This window comes from Danio aesculapii, chromosome 2, assembly GCF_903798145.1.
Source record: "Danio aesculapii chromosome 2, fDanAes4.1, whole genome shotgun sequence".
NCBI lineage: Eukaryota > Metazoa > Chordata > Actinopteri > Cypriniformes > Danionidae > Danio > Danio aesculapii.
In genome coordinates, this window is record NC_079436.1 from 25,650,554 (window position 1) to 25,668,935 (window position 18,382).

The following is an 18,382-nucleotide window of genomic DNA, read 5'->3' on the forward strand; positions in this document are numbered from 1 at the left end:
TTTTAAAAGGGTCTTAAAAAGTGTTAAATTTAAAGTTTTTAAGTCAAAAACCTGCAGAAATCCTGTTGTAATACCCCTGTAATATCCATGTCATTATACACATTTGTGTCCTGATTTGTCACATACACACAGCCCTAAACCAGCTATGCGCACTCACAGCCCCAAACCAACTACACACTCAATTAATGAAACCTAATTGTTGTTAAAGTAGCCCTGTGAATGGCTCCATAACGAAAAGGTTCTGTGGAGAGCCAGATAAGACAAGGGAAATGAGCGCATTGCACTGCTGCTTTTCTCTTTATCTGCTCCCGGATGATTGACCATCTATCTGAGACAGTGTGTGTGTGCCCGCGAGTATGTGTGTGCGACCTTGAACTATTCCCCCTCACATGCCATGATGTATGAAGGGATGGCTGAGTCACTGTCTTGATAAATAGATGAGAATATCTGCACCTTTCTTTCTTGCTTTGGTTCGTTTATTGGTGTGGGTGAGGTTAATTACCTCTCAGAGCCGTCACTACGTTTCCAAGGATGGCTCGGATAATAGCTGCTGTTTTCCAGAGCTCTGACCCTTGCGCTGAAAAGGTTTTTCCATCATCGAAGTCTCGCAGTCGCTCTTGAGGATGCAGCGATTACACTCCCGTCTCCCGCTCGCACTATCAATATCCTCTCCCACCTATTTTTGTTCTTCCATTCGCGCCGTTTCAGGTGTGCTGATGTACAAACTCCCACTGTGCTCTTTCCTTCTCCCTCCACACATTCACACCTTCTCTTTGCTCATCGCACCATCGGCTCTGTTCTTTCTCTCGTCTCCCACGCGTTCAACAGGTCTACGCCACTTCATCAAATAGTGTACCTGGTTTTTCACTTCATATCTTTCTCTCTCTTTTTTAACACCTCCTCTTCTCTAGATATGAGCCTTTCTGTCTATTATTCTATCTATCGTTCTAGCTGACATACTGACTAGCTATTGTTGTTTCTTCCTCTTTTTAAAATGAACCATAGTTTTACTACAAAAAAGACTTGATTATTGAACACTCTTAGAAAAAAGGTACACGATGGTACAAATAATGTTCCTTAAGGAACAGTTTTGTACCTTTGTAAAAGTTGTACCTTATATGGTAGAGAAAAGACCTCTTATGATACTGTTCTGTACCTTTTATGGTACAGTTGAAATTAAGGTACACAATTGTTCACTTAAAAAGGTACATATGTTTGACACCTCCTTCTTTATTGCAATTTCTATGACAATAAATATTACTGAAGGCAACGTGATTTTATTAATAATTTCCATATTAACCATGAATCATCATTTAAAAGCGTATGTTAAAAGAAACTCATAAACATTCGATATTAAGTTCTATAATACAAAACAACTAGTAAAACAAAACTATAGATATTGTAAACTAAACATTTAAGGCATTTTTAATAAACATTTGGTGAGCATTTTCTGATAAATACATTTTCACTATTGATATCTGCACCTTTTGGCATTTGCTTTCCACTATGCACGTGAGCTGGCAAAAGTCCTGCATATGCAAAGTGTTCATTAGTATTATAAAACTAATTAAACATTGTGCATATCTCGTTACAATATTTTGCATAATACTATTTATGTTTTAAAAATTAAGTAAATTAAATTAACTTTTAAGTGTTTACAAAGGTATTATGTGAACATTGGAGAAAAAAAGGTTTATATTGTGCATGGGAGAATGTGTTTCTGTAACATTTTTGTGAAAAGTGAAATGTTTAGCAAAAAATAGATCTTTTGTAAATGGAAAAGGTTCACAAAAAATTACCCAAAAAGAAACAAACAAACAAAAACATTGTTTAAAATGTATTTGATGTTTTATATTTAATAAATTGACACATTTTGGATATACAGTAAAATGCTTTTTAAATAGTTCTTGAAGAAACACATTTGACACTGTTAAGGTACAAAGTGTCTTGTCACTGTAGTGGTAACTTCATGGATTAGATTTATACCGTTGATGAAGGTACAATATTGTATCTGCAGGTTTTAAAAATCAAAGGTACATTATGGTTTCTCACGGTACAAATCATGTCCTTAAAGGTACAAACTGCAATGGTATAATGGCAAATTTAATTAGAGCCGCTTAATTGGTAAACAAAGCAAGTCTTTTATAGGCCTATAATAGATCTACTAAAAAACAGAAAATATTACTTTACAAACTGTATTGTAAATAAGTCATTGAACATTTTCATATTAGTCAATGATATGCAGATTTCACGTGGGCCTATATTTATTAATTGTTTATTAATTTTATTCTACATCTCTAATCCTATCCAATACCTAAATCCAACTGCTACCTTACTAACTATTTTAAAGCAGCTAATTAAAAAAATTATTGGGTTTGTTTGGCTAGTTATTAGCATGAGTTGCTCATTAAAATGAAGTGTGACCAACATTTCTACTTCTTATCCATCTGTTATCTATGGTTTTATCTAGCTAACTGACTATTGTTCAGTCTGTGGTTCTTTGTCTCTCTCTGTCTGTTGTTCAAGCAATCATTCTGTCATTCTAATGTATCAGTCTTACACTCCTTGGTCTTACGTTCACTCTGAATCTTGTAGAAACTCTGATAAACTTGCCTTTCTGTGTTTTTCCTGTCTTTTCCGTCGCGGCTGGTCAGGAGTATATCCGTCGTCAGTTGGAGGAGGAACAGAGACAACTCGAGATCCTACAACAACAGCTCTTGCAAGAGCAGGCGCTCCTACTGGTAACAGCGAGAAGACACTCATCTTAATGTGCACCCCTCCAAACCCTCTCCTGCATCTCCGCTGCTGCGTTGTCCCTTATTGCATCTCTGTTGATCTTTAGACCTCATTTTTATTGTTACAAGATCACAATTATGTTTTTATACTTCATTAATGTATTGCAGTTGTTTTTCTTGTAGCTTTCATACGTGAGAAGTATCTGCTTTTAGAAGAACAAACATGATGGGCCGATCAAGGATTGAGATATGTGTTGTAATGGAGCATAGCTCAAACATAGCTGTGCCATTGTTTGTGCAGGATGTTAGGACAGTACACAATACAACTTGATTCAGATATATAGAGATAAACTCAGTATTTATGTATGCGTATTCATTATAATGAATGATCTGCACACATTACTACACGGAGAACGAAATAAGAAGCTGTTATTTGTTCACGGCCTACAGTAATGATCAAGTCGGCAGACAGGTGAAACCAAATTAATACATTTGTTCCTGTGAAATCCCTGCATGCTTTGGTGCTTTTTAAGAGAAAATGGGAGAGGTGCAGATTGTGGCAGATGTTCTCTTGTGATTTCTGCTCTCGTGAGAGTTTTGAAGTATAGAGGAGGGCAGAAAGATCTTGTTGAAGCCACCATGGAGTGAAAAACTGTGGTAAAGACTTTCTGTTCCAAGTAGATCTCCTATCTAGTTCTAGATATATGAATCCTTTTTAAAGTTTTATCTGGACTACCGTACCACTACCATCCTAATTCACTGCCAGCAAAACATATGCTTGGCTTTGAATTATGGTACATCAGGGATTTTTTTTTTGTGCTCATGTTTGTTTTGAGCTGCAAATACCCCATAATGATCCAGCATGTGCATGTTTTGTGTATGTTTGTGCGCCTGTGTATGGTTCTTGTGCTTTGTAGAGAAATGTGTTCGAATCCTTCATTGCTTGTCCCTTGTGTGAGATCTCAGAACGGTTATTAACATCTTGTTCTTTTTGTGTGTCATTAGGAGTATAAACGTAAACAGGTGGAGGAACAAAGACAGGCAGATAGATTGCAGAGGCAGCTCCAACAAGAAAGAGCTTACCTCGTCTCTCTCCAACAACAACAGCAGCAGCAACAACAAGACTCCAGACCTGAAGAGAAGAAGCAACTTTACCACTACAAAGATGCCGTCAACCCCAGCGACAAACCAGCATGGGCTAAAAAGGTGAGCAGTTCTAAAATTAGATTGAATTTGTCCTTAATTTTTCAGGATTGCAGTGCTGCTTTATTCCAGGGATGAAGTGACAAGTTCTTGCATGCAAATCTGAGTGGATCTGACTGGCTGTGAACAACAACTCCACGGAGCTGCACTCTGTGCCTGGTCCAAAATCCTCCTCCTCATTGGTGCACATTAAATATTTAATACCTTCTGATGGACTTGACACACTTTTTCACGTTCTCTGCTGGCAGACAAATTGCTTGTCAATGGAGACACATTGCGCCTGCTTAGGATGCTGTGTTATACTGCAGAAATGTTTTCCAGCACATTTTTCAGGGTCACCAGCCTGGAAATGTTTACTGCAAGTTCAACAACACTCATGCTGCTTCAGCATAATAAAACCATACAGATTAACTCTTGTTTCATCTTAGTGCATCAGCAAAATGGATACGGATAATGAAGCATATTATACTGGCCTGTTTAGAACATTGTGTACATCTAAAGGAAACAGTATTTAATATTATAATGTGATATAATTGAGTCACTTTCTTTTGATCATCATTCAGCAAATTCTATTGTTTTTGTTTACCAAGATAAGTGCACAATACAAGACCAAAATTGTAAATGCATGTCTATATTTCACAGATTAAAAGAGACAAAGACTGAACATGGAACAGAATTCATGTAGTGTTTCATGTACTGTATGTATGGTGCATATCAGTGTATTTTGCCATGTCAGAATGACTCATATTAGCAATTTTTACTGAACATCAGACAGATTTCTTAGACTTATTGGCTGCTACTCTGTAGTATCAGTGTGATTTTTACATAAAAAGGTTCATGCTGATCCAAACCGATAAATGGCATTGCAACTTAACAGCATAGTGATGTTAAGTACAGTGAAAGATGGCAACTATAATGCTAGCTAATGAACTGTTGCACCTTTACCACAATAGTTGATGTTCAACAGTGTATAAAAAACAAGGAAATAGGACTCTTTTAAGCCAAAGGGTTTAAAATTGTTCTGTTTTAGTACTAATTAACTATTTTGCAAGGCTATTCCGCAACAGGAAATTGCGTTGATCTTGTATTGTGTCCTTTGTCCTGTGCTGCGTCCCAATTCGCATACTTATACTACGCCCTAAAAGTATGTACTTTTTTGTGAAGGAAAAATATATACTTTTGAGTGTGTAACAGAAGAGCGCAAGCTTTAGGACATAATACTCCCTCATTAACAGACCATTTGTGTTGCTTAGTTATGAGTTCTGTTAATAATCCTCACATAATCCGCATTTCTGTCATATGTAACTGCATACCTTACTGGAGAAGCAGCAGCAGGTTAATTTCCCATTCACGGGACTTTCATACAGGGAAATCTCCTCAGGTCTTTGGATAATTATGCATTCAGATGTTAATGTCCAAACACTTCTTTAAATAAACTCAGTATTGCTGTTGTTATAACACAGAAAACACAATTGAAATGTTTTCCAGTTGGCTAGATATTAATTAACAGTCATACAAACATCTTTACCAAAGCCTCTCTACTTGACGGTTGGTCTCGCGCATCCATCATGTTTGTAGTTTATTTACACTTTTCACCCACATTTGTAGTTCTAATCGAATTCCCGTCCAACATGCAATGTATTGTGGGCAATATCAGTGGTTAGAGTATGGACGCTTCTTCACTTAAAATTTTTTACCGGAAATAGTAAACCAAATTGGGAACCTTTGGCATACTCTTTTCAACATACAATGATTTGGGACAAACTAATTTTATTTTCAAATACTATTTAGGACGGATAGTATGTGAATTGGGATGCAGCACTGGTGTTTTTAACTTTTTTGTCAACTTTACTGTGTTTAACAAAAACCTCTTGACTCACTCTTTCAGGTCAATGGACAGCCCCTGATAAAGATCCCACCCAGCAACCGCAAGCATTCCTCACCCCACTCCTGTCAGCAGGACTTCCTAAGGATGCCCATACCCTTCACTAAACTTCCCTCAATTAATGAACGTGTCACGCAGCCTTTAAAGCCGCGGATGCTGAACCTGAAGCAGCCAAAGTTTCATTTCCCAGGTCCCCAAGACAGTCGAAAAAATATTAGTATGGAACCTCGTCAACCCATTTTCCGCTCTCCTAATCTGGTAATTCCAAGGCAAACATCCATAGTCCCAAAACTTAACATGCCTATTTTTCAAGTAGAATCAGACAATAAACTGTCCCCTGAAGATGAAGTAGTAGACATGTTTGCCCAGTCTGCCCCAGAGTGCTCCCTCAGAGAGGTTATGCCCAAACAAAAGCGTTCACACTCTATCCCAGGCAAGAACCTGCTTATGGTGCCGCAATGGGAGTGGGAGGTGCCTCTTAAAACGTTTGGTTCAGATGAACCGGTTCATATGAATCGGTGCTCCTCTGCTCAGGACTTGTCTTCATCACATTTTGATTCGCCCATTTGGCGTGCTAAGTCTTGTGAACGCATTAGCCATTTGAATTTGCAACGTCGGGGATCTAAAAATTCTGACATGGCAAGGCCTCTCCGGTCTATATTGCGCTGGATCGGTCTGTCTCCTCGAGGCTCACCTAGAGGAGGAAGCCCAGTCTCCTCTAGATCACCATCCCCAGGGAGCCGTCGCTCCTCTCAGATCAGTCCTGATTTGTCCCCCCTAGGGTCCCCATCATCCTCCAACTTCATGACAATCAGAGCCGCCAATTAAGGTGGTCTGCGCTCATTGTAAATAGTTGTAAATAGCAGATCCTAGATTGCATTATTAAGAAAGAATTATTTAACCCTCAAAATAAAATGTTACACCAATATGCAATATTTTATCTACTGAAACCTGAAATGTACATAAATTATTCAGTTGGCCATATAACTCACGATATCTACTTGTTCTACTTGTCGCTATCTACTTGTTCATCCATATGTTAAGCCTCTCGCACTAGCCTTTAAGCCACTTATTATTTCCATCTAATAAGTGACATCATAAAAGCCCCTTTTTTATGTTTAACTCTGGTTTTGATTCTGAGCCCCATCAGATGGCCCACCGTCCCACTTGGAAGACCTCTTTTTTAGTGTAAGCTGTAGCAATCAGTCCGGCCCATTGCTGGGTGCTTCTGGGCCCTTTGGTGATGGAGCTCCTCTTTTTTTTTCTCTCAAGGTGGCATGTGGTGAACTCTTGTAATTCAAAACAAGTTTTGCTAACTTTTGAGAGAGGTTAAAAACTAAAGGTTTAATATTTAGTCTAAACTATTTTCTGTTATTGGAAGTGTTCAGACTTCTGGACGTACTAAAGCTGAATCTGTTCCACAATTTGTTCTTTTCTACGGCAGTTCCAAATCAGACACAATGTGTGAGAAGAAACAGGACATTCCTGTCGAATTCTACCATTTGTTAACCTCAAATCCATATTTATTTGTATAGAGCTTTTTACAATAATTATTGTTTTAATGCAGCTTTACAATGGGTGCATATTATTACATTACAGTCAAATTAAGCTAAAGTTACAATCAAATAGAAGTTATTATATGCAGACATCATCAACTTGAAATTTATAGCACATAGATGATGTCTATTTGTACATGTTATTAGCTGTGTTTCACAGCAGTTTCATGTTCATTAAAACTAAAAGTCTACTACACATTGTGCTTGGTTTGGATAACATTAGAAGCAAAAGTGTCTTCTTAACCAATAGAGTCAATGCTTTTAAATGACCAGTGGGTCTAGTTGCTATTTAGAATGTGTTTGATTAACCTGAGTTCTCTAGAACTGAGAACTCTAGAAACTATATTCATATATTTGAGCAAGCTGCCGTCCATTTTCACACTAACCACCCATTTCTTTTTGAATTTGACAAGCTTTTTCCCCAGTAGTGTTTAGCATTTCTGAGACACTGAAATGGTTGACCAGTGTCTGTTTAGTTCTTTTAAATGATCTGTTGGTGCAAGGAAAAAGCCATAAGACACTGAAAGTCTACTAGTTCTTTAGATAGCGAGAGACATTTCACATCTCATGAACACATATACGGGTCTACATTAAAGTTATTGGTTACCTTGATGACATTTTAGGAAATTCAGTCTTAAAGAACTTGAACCTTTTCATAAAGTTGTCTAGCAGTGTCTCGTATATTGGCTTTTTCTTTTGCACGAGTAGATTCTTTATCCATTAAACCTAGTTGGAGTATTTTCTGTCCTTTCATCTCCAAAGGTCTTCAATCTCTCTGCTTGTAGAAGGTGCTGGTCTGCTCTAACCAATTGTTGTATGAATGACCTGATCAACATGCAACGGCTAATTCAGCTTCTGACTGAATAGATTGCTTCTCTCCTTCAGATGGTGGGATAGTTTCTACTAATTAACTTAAGCCATGTTTCCCAAACATGTCTTTTCTGGTGCATTTTCCAAGTCTTGCTAGTTCTCGCTTATTTGATGCGAAGTTAATCAGCATGGCCTGTTCTTATTTGTTTTTTTTCCTTTACAAAGGTTGAGGAGCGCTCTAAAATGAACCGCCAGAGCTCTCCTGCCCTACAGCATAAAGTGGCCAATCGTATCTCTGACCCTTCCCTCCCGCCCCGCTCTGAGTCCTTCAGCAGTGGGGGAATGCAGCCAGCACGCACCCCTCCTATGCACCGCCCTGTGGAGCCTCAGGTAACATTTTTGTTGTTGTTGCTTAAAGCAGAATTTACCATTACTATAAAATCCTATCCAAATAAAAGCCTCAAGACACTCATAATGGGCTTCTGCACTAACTTTTTTCACAGTTCCAACAACTATTGGTGAAGATAGCTTCCATTTGATGTCATTTGGTACAACCAAAGCTCATTGCAGAGTAGAGTCTAATTCAGCATAGTAGGATCTACAGTGACTTCACTATCTACAGCAATGGTCTCAAACTCAATTCCTGGAGGGCCGCAGCTCTGCACAGTTTAGGTCCAACAAACCTCCAACTTACACCTGCTCAATAGTCTATAGTTGGCTTGAACACCTTGATTAGTTGGATCAGCTGTGTTTGGTTAGTGTTGGAGCAAAATTGCCCAGAGGTGTGGCCCTCCAGGAATTGAGTTTGAGACCTATGATATACAGTGATTTTCATTATCAAAACAATAAATGAAAGACATCCCCCTTCTTTCAGTTGTTGATTTTATTGAATGCAGCACTTGATTTTACTGACGTCCAGCTTATATCACTTCGGTTTTGTAATTCAGACCAACCAGAAAAATGGTCCAGGGTGAAATTAATTCTCTGGGAACTGACCAGGTGTGAAAGCCCCTATAGATGCTCATACAGAAGCAGCAGTGATTGAAATGTTATATGACACTGCTGATGCTGCTGGTTGTTTAGATTAATCACAAATCACTAGCAATAACAAATGACTAGAAAGGTCATGGAAATGCGTTACTGAAAGTGTGTCAGAATCCTGATCTCTGAAGTGCTTTCTTGCTCCTTTTAGATGGCTCATTTGGTTCCAGTGAGGTCCCATAGCTCTTCTCTGTCAGTCTCGCAGTCTTTGCATGATCAATCTGCAAAGGGCGTTTCAGCCTTCCAGGAGAGCCTGGTGTCCAATCGACCAGAGATGCCTCGACAGAACTCTGACCCAACTTCAGAGATGCCCCCTCCTGCCCCTCGCATGGCCAGCCATGAGGAAAAACCTGACCGCAGTTCCCCCTGGCTGAGGGAAGACGCCGTTCCTCCCAAGGTCAGAATGTTACCAATAATATCTTTTTATTTCCTTCGTCCAAAGGTTTATACCTGAAGCGAAAATATCTAACTGTTGTAATCACGCTATGATCCCTCGTCTCTGACGTTTGGTCATTTGTGTGTTTGATTAAAGTTGTGCGGTACTACCCAGGTGCCCCAGAGGACCACTTCTATCTCCCCTGCTCTGGCGAGGAAAAACTCTCCTGGGAATGGAGAGTCCAGTGGAGGGGGGCGATCGGCCTCTCAGCTCACCCGCACCAGGTTAGCTCAACTCCCGGTTACTGCGCAAGCCAGAGGATCTGCTCTGTGTTGATAACGCTTACTGTATCTTGATCTCTTCAGTAATCCAGACCTGAGGAGGACAGAGTTGTCTCTGGATGTGGCACTGCAGAGAACCAGCAGCAACAGCTCCTCCAGCTCCAGCACACCCAGCTCTCAGGGTGGATCCCAGCCTGGATCCAGTGAGAGGAACCAGCCAAGAGGTGAGAGGACTATGTACATTTGTGGGGAATTTAGTTTGAGCAGGACCTCTTTTTGATTTCTGGATTAGGTTAAGATTGACTATGGGACAGAACAGCTTTTTAAAGTATTCTTGATTTCATAAAGTGCGTGTTCACCTTTGCTTGACACATTTGTGGCAAAAAGATTAAAAATTGCCCAGTATTGCCGCTATATTTCTCCTTATACATAACTAGTTGTGGAAATCTTTTTATTCCCTTCACACAATATCTCAATAGGATTACCATTGTATCTAATGTAGGGATAGTTGTAACAAAAGTGCTTTAAACATTTCTACAAATGCTAGAATAACAAAACAAAAAGGGGTGGTCCACTACGATATCATATTTTAAACTTTAGTTGATGTGTAATGTAGCTGTGTGAACATAAACAACATCTCTTAATGTAATACGCTCAAAGTTCAATGCAAAGGGAGACATTGGCTTTTAGTTAGCTTAGCAAAGCCTACAGCAAACGCACTACAATCTTTGGGGACTACAAAAAATGCATCCGGGTTAATGAGATCATAAACGCTTCAGGTTACGCACATTCACCACATGTATACACCCCGTGCAGCGAAAGGGGCATGGTCAGAGGTGCTGAAATTTTAGAAAAGAGAAAGCTAAAATGCTGTCCAAATGCTGCTATTTTCACAGAGCTTCTTCTGTTTCTGTAATTTGGGCTTCCAAAGGACACGACACAAAGAGTGAAGTGCTTACAGTTAAATTATGTTCCAATTATGTTATTTAAATTATGTTCCAGAGAATTACAAACTATATATAGCTAGCATTTGATAAAGGAGAACTTCCAGAATCTCTCCCAGTTCAGTGCTGGATTCAGCTAAAAAACCCTCGAAGGAGCAGCTCCAACAAGCAGAAGTTGCGGATTAGCAGGCATGAGGTTGATCTTGTCATTTTCTGTCTGATTAAGGCTCAAGCAGATCCTGCTAACAGCTACTCTTACTGACAGTATTTACACAGCTGAGGCAAATCGCATGGTTGTCGAGGCATGATGCTTTACTTGTGATGTGGAGCCGATCCACGAATCACAGCACATTGTTAGCTGACCAATCAGACTCTTGAGAACAGGCCTTTCAGAGGAACTAGGGAATATAACAGTTGTTTTCATGTTAGAAGAGTAGCTGTATATAATCAAAGGAAGATATGTAAAAAAACTACATGATTTTTCTAGAAGTGAAGCATGAGCACACATTGCTTTGCATCTTATAAACACAACCAAGCTTAAAAAAATACACTCTGGACCACCCCTTTAAATATATTTACTTAAGCAGTAGTTGACATAAAAATGCTATATGGGAAAAAAGTGTGCCAAATTTCACAAATATGACAAATGTGCTATTGTTTTAAGCTCCAGCTGTTTGTCAGTTTAGAAGGTGCTTGACAAATTCAAGCTGTGCAAATGTTAGATGTTGTGACACAGCTTTAGCTATATAATTTATTCCTGAATACCTAATTTTTATTCTTTTTTTTGCCCAAATTGATTTGCGTTGTCATCAGGGCTGTCTCAAGCATGGGGTTTATTCTTCAAAATAGATTTAATTGAATTATTTCTTTGTTATTATAATTTTTGTTAATATAATTTTTAAACAAAATATTTTAGTTTGTCTTTATTTTGTGTATTTTTTTACATAAGATCAGAGCCCAACTGATGCGTCATGTTGTCACATTTCCCTTCCATCCATTTGGGTTTAAAAATGAGGGAAAAGTATGTCATAATCTTTAAACAATCCACATATTTGTAAGTGTAAGTGTAAGTGTAAAATGAATTTGGAAAAAAATATTATACTATAAACGACATGTGAATTCAGACAAACAGTGTTGAAGTAGGTTGAGCCCCATTTGCCCTATATTTTTAGTGCTTTATCTACTGCACATCATGATCCAGTAGAGGCAGACAGGCAGCTGGAGAATCGGGACACCATCCAGGCCAGGTTCAAACCTGGATTCCCGTGAGCAAACCTTTTGTTATGAGCTGGAACTGCCTACACTACTGCTCCAAAATGCTCATTTGGATCAATGTGTGTGTAGGTGGTCATGGTATGTTGTGAGTGACTGGTTCAGACATCTCCCTCCCAGAATGCCTCAGTCTGACATCCTCTACGGGACTAGTGGAGCTGGCTCTTTATTTTTTGTTTCGTTTCACTCTGTTCACCATGTCAGATGTGCAATACTACAGTCATCCTCTAGAGAGAGAAGTGGATGTATGGTCTGACATAGTGGATACATGGTTTGGACACTTGATTTGTTTAGATATTCCATTCCAGTCCAGTAGTTGCTTTTTCGTAGGTAAAGCAGGTTGGGCTTTATACCTTCTGGTCCATTTACGTCTGGTGTTAAAGATGCATTTTTGATTTTTGTTAATTACAAGAAGATGATGCTAAATGTAAGTATTAATGGGGTGTAAGGCATTTAGAGTTTGTCCACTTCTAGAGGTGATAGAAAGCACATTGGATTGTTCACATTGTGAACACTTATGTCATGTGGTAAAATGTGTTTGAAAAGCCACAAGCGGACCACCTGTTCTCAACATACTAGATATTTCACTGTATTGTATCAAAACATACAGATTCATAAAACTGAAGTCATGTTTTCCATCTACACCTTTTTATATTAGCCTTTTTTTGTTGATAATTCTTCGGATGTGTAATATTGTTTGATCACCTCTAGTATTTAATGATGAATCACGTGACCTATACTCGATTTAAAAAGTAAACCGTCCTGCATTGTTAATTATATAGTTGTGTCCTTTTATGTGTTCTCCAGGATCTGGTAAATCAGAGGGATCTCCAGTGGCATTACAGGAAACTTCCAAGCCCATTCAGGAGGAAGGCCGAGAGCTGAGCAAACCCAGTCGACCTGCAGTAAGTTGCGTCTCAATAACCTTCAAATATAATTTAGCCATTCCTTATTACAAATTTGCAGTTCTTACTATTTGTCGTTTTTCTGTTTTATCAAGCATTTTTTTTTGAAGGTGCTTTTAGTTCTCTTAGGATGTCGATGTGACTTTCAAACAGTTCTAGACTAAACTACCTTGAGGCACAGATGCTGTTTTACAGTTGGAGGCCAAATATCTCAGTCACTACATTGTTCAGGCTTTTGGCCAGTTTTCCCCTTGTGAATGATCTAAGGATTTAGATTAGTCATATGTAAAGTGAACATTCTTGGCTGAAGCTGGGTGGACGCACTTGGCCAGAAGTCGATCTCTCGAAAATCTGCAATTACGTATTAAAACAAATTGTGTTTTTCACAGTAAATATCTAAACATTCTTAAATGAAGAGGCATTCAGATGCACATACTGCACACACATTACAATAAGACTACACATTACTGTATTTTTATTTTTTTGTCTTGAAGAAACTTACACTTGGTGTGTTGAAAAAGCATTGTGGTTAACATTTGCACAGAGCACTAAAGCCGCAGTCACACTGCACTTTTCTCCCCATAGACTTCCATTCATACACATGCGAATCCGACAGACAGGAAACGCAAGCTTGTGTGACAAGTTTCGCAGTTCGCTGTATTGAAAAGTTCAAGCTTGGTGAACTCTTGATGACCTGAAAAGTGCATCATGTGCCTGCCTAAGACCTATCGAAGATCAAAACATGACCTCTCTGTACAGAAATTTAAAATATGGACCAATTGCTCACTTTTTTGAAATGTCTAATCATCTTGTTTAATCCCACCCACCATATGACATACCATATGACATTATTTCTCATGCTCAAACTCTAGTGCAGGGGTGGCCTAAATGTTTTCTTATGAAGGGCCAAAAACCAAACTTGATTGAAGGTGGGTAAATAAACCAAACTGTTATATTAAAGTTGCCATGGTAATTACCTTATTTATTAACATTTAAAAATAAATTGAAAAATATTTTAATCGAGTTAATAATTATATCGATTTTTTTTACATTTTTTAAATGAACTTCTTACAATAAGAACAAAAAATCTCATTTATAATGCGGAATACTGTACATTGAATACACTTGATTTGCTTGTCGAGGATCCTTACTGTTTTTAAAATAAAATAAAAAATGTAAATTAATGCACAACATTTTTTTTTAGGATCTCAACAATTACACAAACAAACAAAATGTAATGTAAAATTAGAAAAGATGAGCTCTGTTGAAGGCATTGGTCTTAACCTTCCCATCATTCTCTCTCTCTCTCTTCTCAGATGGGATGGAAGCCAAATTAAAGGTTAACATAGGCAAACTTTGGCCCATGGGCCCTAGTTTGGGCATCTCTGCTCTAGTATGAACGCAGCATAAAGCTGTCTATATAATTAGATGACCAACAATCTGTATTAACCAGCTATAGCTGAAGCTGCATAGACCCACTTTAAAATGTACACACACACACTCACACTAATTACAATAAGAATCAAAGAAGCAAAACTTTATTTGTGATGTCTTTTAGATTTTTCTTGAAGATGCGTACACCTAGTACATTAGAAAAGTTTGAGCTGAGGACTGAAGCTGTCTATATAATTAGCTGACCAACAATCTGTATTATCAAGCTCTAGCGCTCTCTATATATGCATGTCTCGCCTGTGTTTTCTCTCTGTGTCTCCTCTGTTCTTTATCTGTCCTGTCACCTGGAGCTCAATCAGGTCTGAAGAGGGTTGGTAACATTCCCATCCATCTTTCTCTCAGTCGCTCTCAATCTAAAGGTTGTTTGGCAGAGGACTGTGGGAATTCCAGCCTGCTAATCTCAATAGCAACGCTGACTTGAGAAAAGCTTGTCCTCTTTCACCCTCTTAACTTTCTCACCAAGCTTGATTTGTCAATGGACTCTGTGTGGTGGTGGGTCATTCCCTCCCCAGAACTTGGCTCAGATTATTTCACCCTGGGGCAAATAAGCCTAGCTGTTTGTTAGGAGACTTGCCGTTTCCGTAGAAACTGAAGTTCCAGAGTGGGCATTTTTATGTTGAGCCTAGCTGGAATTACAGGTCAAATGCAAACTGATTACTGATGACCTTTGTAGGAGAGCACCTAACTACACATTGCACAAAGGGGTTCTTCTTGGTTATGATTTCACTTTACCTTTAGTTCGTGTGTAATGTTGCTGTTTGAGTATAAACATCATATGAAGAATTACAATGCTTGTTTCAACATCGATATTGCAATAATCACATCCTATTATAATTGATCATTTGCATGTGTTTTTGATCCCTGTGATTGTTTATTGATTTTAAAAGCATTCAGGTATAAGAAATTCTACCATTTTTGGCCTTAACTACTATTAATTTTATTGAATAATTTTTATTTTCATCATTCAGTTACTGTACTTCAATACTGTTAGACTCTGGACATGATGAAAGACTTTTTCTACTGTATCTTTTTCTTGATTGTATTTATAGATTGTTATGCATGGAAATACTCACAACACATGCAAATACAGAATTGCACTGCAAATAGCAAAAGACCACAACAAAAATGTGTCTGGGGACCCCAAAAAGTTTATAGATGGTTATAAAATTTGATGGAGATGCATTCCCACTGCAGAATCATCCCAGTTGATATAACATTAAAAATTATTTCCAAATATTAATATTTATAATATAATATTAATAGAGATATTAAGTCAACTGGTGAAACTGTATTCATATCGCAATACATATCGCTAAATAAAAAAAATATCGCAATGTTTGATTTTTCCAATATCATACAGCCCTAGTTCAATGCAAAGAGAGATTTTTTTTATAGATCTGGCTTAAGGTCTATAGCTACTAGCAGTTTAAGACCTCAGTGAGCTTCTTGCTGCATTCTGTACTAAAATGCACATGAGCCCTGTGCCTGGGCATGACATTCTTTCTTGCACTAGGTGGTGAAGGAATTAGAATGCACGGGGCCCATTGACCAATCAGAGTCTATTGTTGGTTTCTGAGGGAGGGGCTTCATAAAATTAGGAAGTCAGCAGCCTGTTTTTATAAAAACTGAAACAGCAGTGTAAAACAACATAAAGAAAATGTCAAAGAAATATGAATCCATTTTATAGTGCCCCATTAATAATAATAATAATAATAATAATAATAATAATAATAATAATAATAATAATAATAATAATAATAATAATAATGTTAACCGGACGCTGTAATCGTGCTCCACTGAAAAAAGGTGGTTTGCCATCTCCAGGTTGGAGGAAAGTCCTTATCCCAGGTGAAGAAGTTCAAGTATCTTGGGGTTTTGTTCATGAATGAGGGAAGGATGGAACGTGAGATTGACAGGCAAATTGGTGCAGCGGCAGCAGTAATGCAATCGATGTACCGGTCCATTGTGGTAAAGAGGGAGCTGAGCCAAAAGGCAAAGCTCTCAATTTACTGGTCAATCTATGTTTCTACTCTCACCTATGGTCATAAACTTTGGATCATGACCGAAAGGACAAAATTTCGGATACAAGCAGCCAAAATGAGTTTTCTTTGCAGGGTGACAGGGCGCACCATTATAGATAGGGTGAGGAGGTCTGTCACCCGAGAGGAGCTCAGAGTAGACAGCTGCTCCTCCACATTGAGAGAAGTCAGCTGAGGTGGCTCGGGCATCTGTTTCAGATTCCTCCTGGACACCTACTTAGGGAGGTGTTCAAGGCATGTCCCACCAGGAGGAGACCTCGGGGAAGACCCAAGACACGCTGGAGGGACTGTGTCTCTCGGGTCGTCTGGGAATGCCTCTGGATCTCCCAGAGGAGCTGGAGAATGTGTCTGGGGAGAGAGAAGTCTGGGGTTCTCTCTAAGACGGACGAAAATGAGATGAGATGAAATAATAATAATAATAATAATAATAATAATAATAATAATAATAAAAATAATAATAACAAATTATTTGTAATTCTCCTTTCTTACATTAAAGGTGCTAAATGTTCTAAAGCTTTAGAAAAAGAGCAAATTGGCTGCTTATTTTAAGAGTTTTTGATTTGTTTTTTAAGTATATATAAATGTATATGACTTTTGCTCAAATTGTTTTATCATTCACATGGTTATTCTATTACAGCCCTGTCTTGGACTTTCGATTAAATCATCTTATGCTTGAGCAAAGCTCTAATAAAGATTATTTACCTGCTGAGTAAGAATCAATCTTTACATTTAAATGACCTTAATCGCTAGTGTTGGGGGAACTGCTTTGAAACTGTGCTGCAAGAGAGTTTTATGTAAAATTGTAAAAGAAATTTCCATTATTGAACAGTTCCTTTTAATTTAACCAATCAAGGAAACCAAAGGGAATGTGTATGTGTCTGTGTGTGACATGCATGCATGCATTCAAACTGTATATGCACATTTATATAAATTTGTTGGCAGTCACGTTGAATAGCCTGCCAAATGTGTAAAGGTTAAGAAAACAAGTAGCGTAGAATAATATTGCTGTAAAAGCTACTCTATGGTTACTATAGATATATTTATCTCTTTCCCTTGCTTTCAGGATCTGACTGCTCTGGCGAAAGAACTAAGGGAGCTGCGAATAGATGAGGTCAGTCGACCCCCTCTTAAACTCACAGACTACTCCTCTTCTAGTGAGGACTCTGATAGCAGTGAGGATGAGGATGGTACGGTGGGACACGACGGCACTGTGTCAGTCAGTGACATACCCAGGATCATGTAAGTTCATGTGCATTTGTTTTCTCATTTCTCACAATGATTTTCTTTCAAGGCACAACGTTTAGTCAATGCTTTTGAGCCTAGTTCATTTTAGTCCCCTTCATAATTCTTTATTCTAGTAACGGTAAACATAGGAGTGCTAAAATTAATATTAAGGTTTTGATGTGAATAAGCAAAATCCCAAGTTTCTCATATTTGTCTCCCTCAGGCCCTCTGTTCAAGGAAATAATGAGTCGTTCACGAGCAGCCACGATGATTCCCTCACTGACTCCTACAATGATGAGTCTAAAGATGGTACACTGAGGATGCGAGAGGTAAGATGCCATCAAATTAGATGCTATTTTAGATGCTGTGTGCTATTCTCTCTCGCTTTTCAAATGTTTCAGCTTGAGTTTGTTATTCTGTGTAGACCAATGAGAGGCAGCGCTTGGGTCATGGCGAGAGCAATGGCTTTGCAGGCCATGGAAACCTACCAGACCTGCTGCAGCAGAGCCACTCTCCATCAGGAACTCCAACAGGCCTCAATTCCCAGCACCTGGACTCTATGGATGAGGTAAATAACTGTTTAGACTGATAAGGATCTGATAGATTTAGCGATACTAAGCAATTCCCATGCTTGTCCAGGCCTTCTATCCACCATTTGT

General features: G+C 38.5%; 1 protein-coding gene across 4 annotated transcripts in view; it reads left to right on the top strand.

Moving 5' to 3' along the window:
- tnika (TRAF2 and NCK interacting kinase a) overlaps positions 1-18,382 on the top strand; it is a 160,946-nt gene that overhangs the window by 120,305 nt on the left and 22,259 nt on the right. Inside the window, exons 14-23 of one of the 4 annotated variants that reach the window (XM_056476013.1) lie at positions 2,655-2,741; positions 3,741-3,941; positions 8,415-8,579; positions 9,382-9,627; positions 9,763-9,890; positions 9,972-10,111; positions 12,911-13,008; positions 17,563-17,738; positions 17,947-18,052; positions 18,148-18,291. In XM_056476013.1, the coding sequence (XP_056331988.1) occupies positions 2,655-2,741; positions 3,741-3,941; positions 8,415-8,579; positions 9,382-9,627; positions 9,763-9,890; positions 9,972-10,111; positions 12,911-13,008; positions 17,563-17,738; positions 17,947-18,052; positions 18,148-18,291 (1,491 nt within the window). The remainder of the gene's footprint in view (positions 1-2,654; positions 2,742-3,740; positions 3,942-8,414; positions 8,580-9,381; positions 9,628-9,762; positions 9,891-9,971; positions 10,112-12,910; positions 13,009-17,562; positions 17,739-17,946; positions 18,053-18,147; positions 18,292-18,382) is intronic. The other 3 variants (XM_056476021.1, XM_056476028.1, XM_056476035.1) reach the window with 3 other exon arrangements.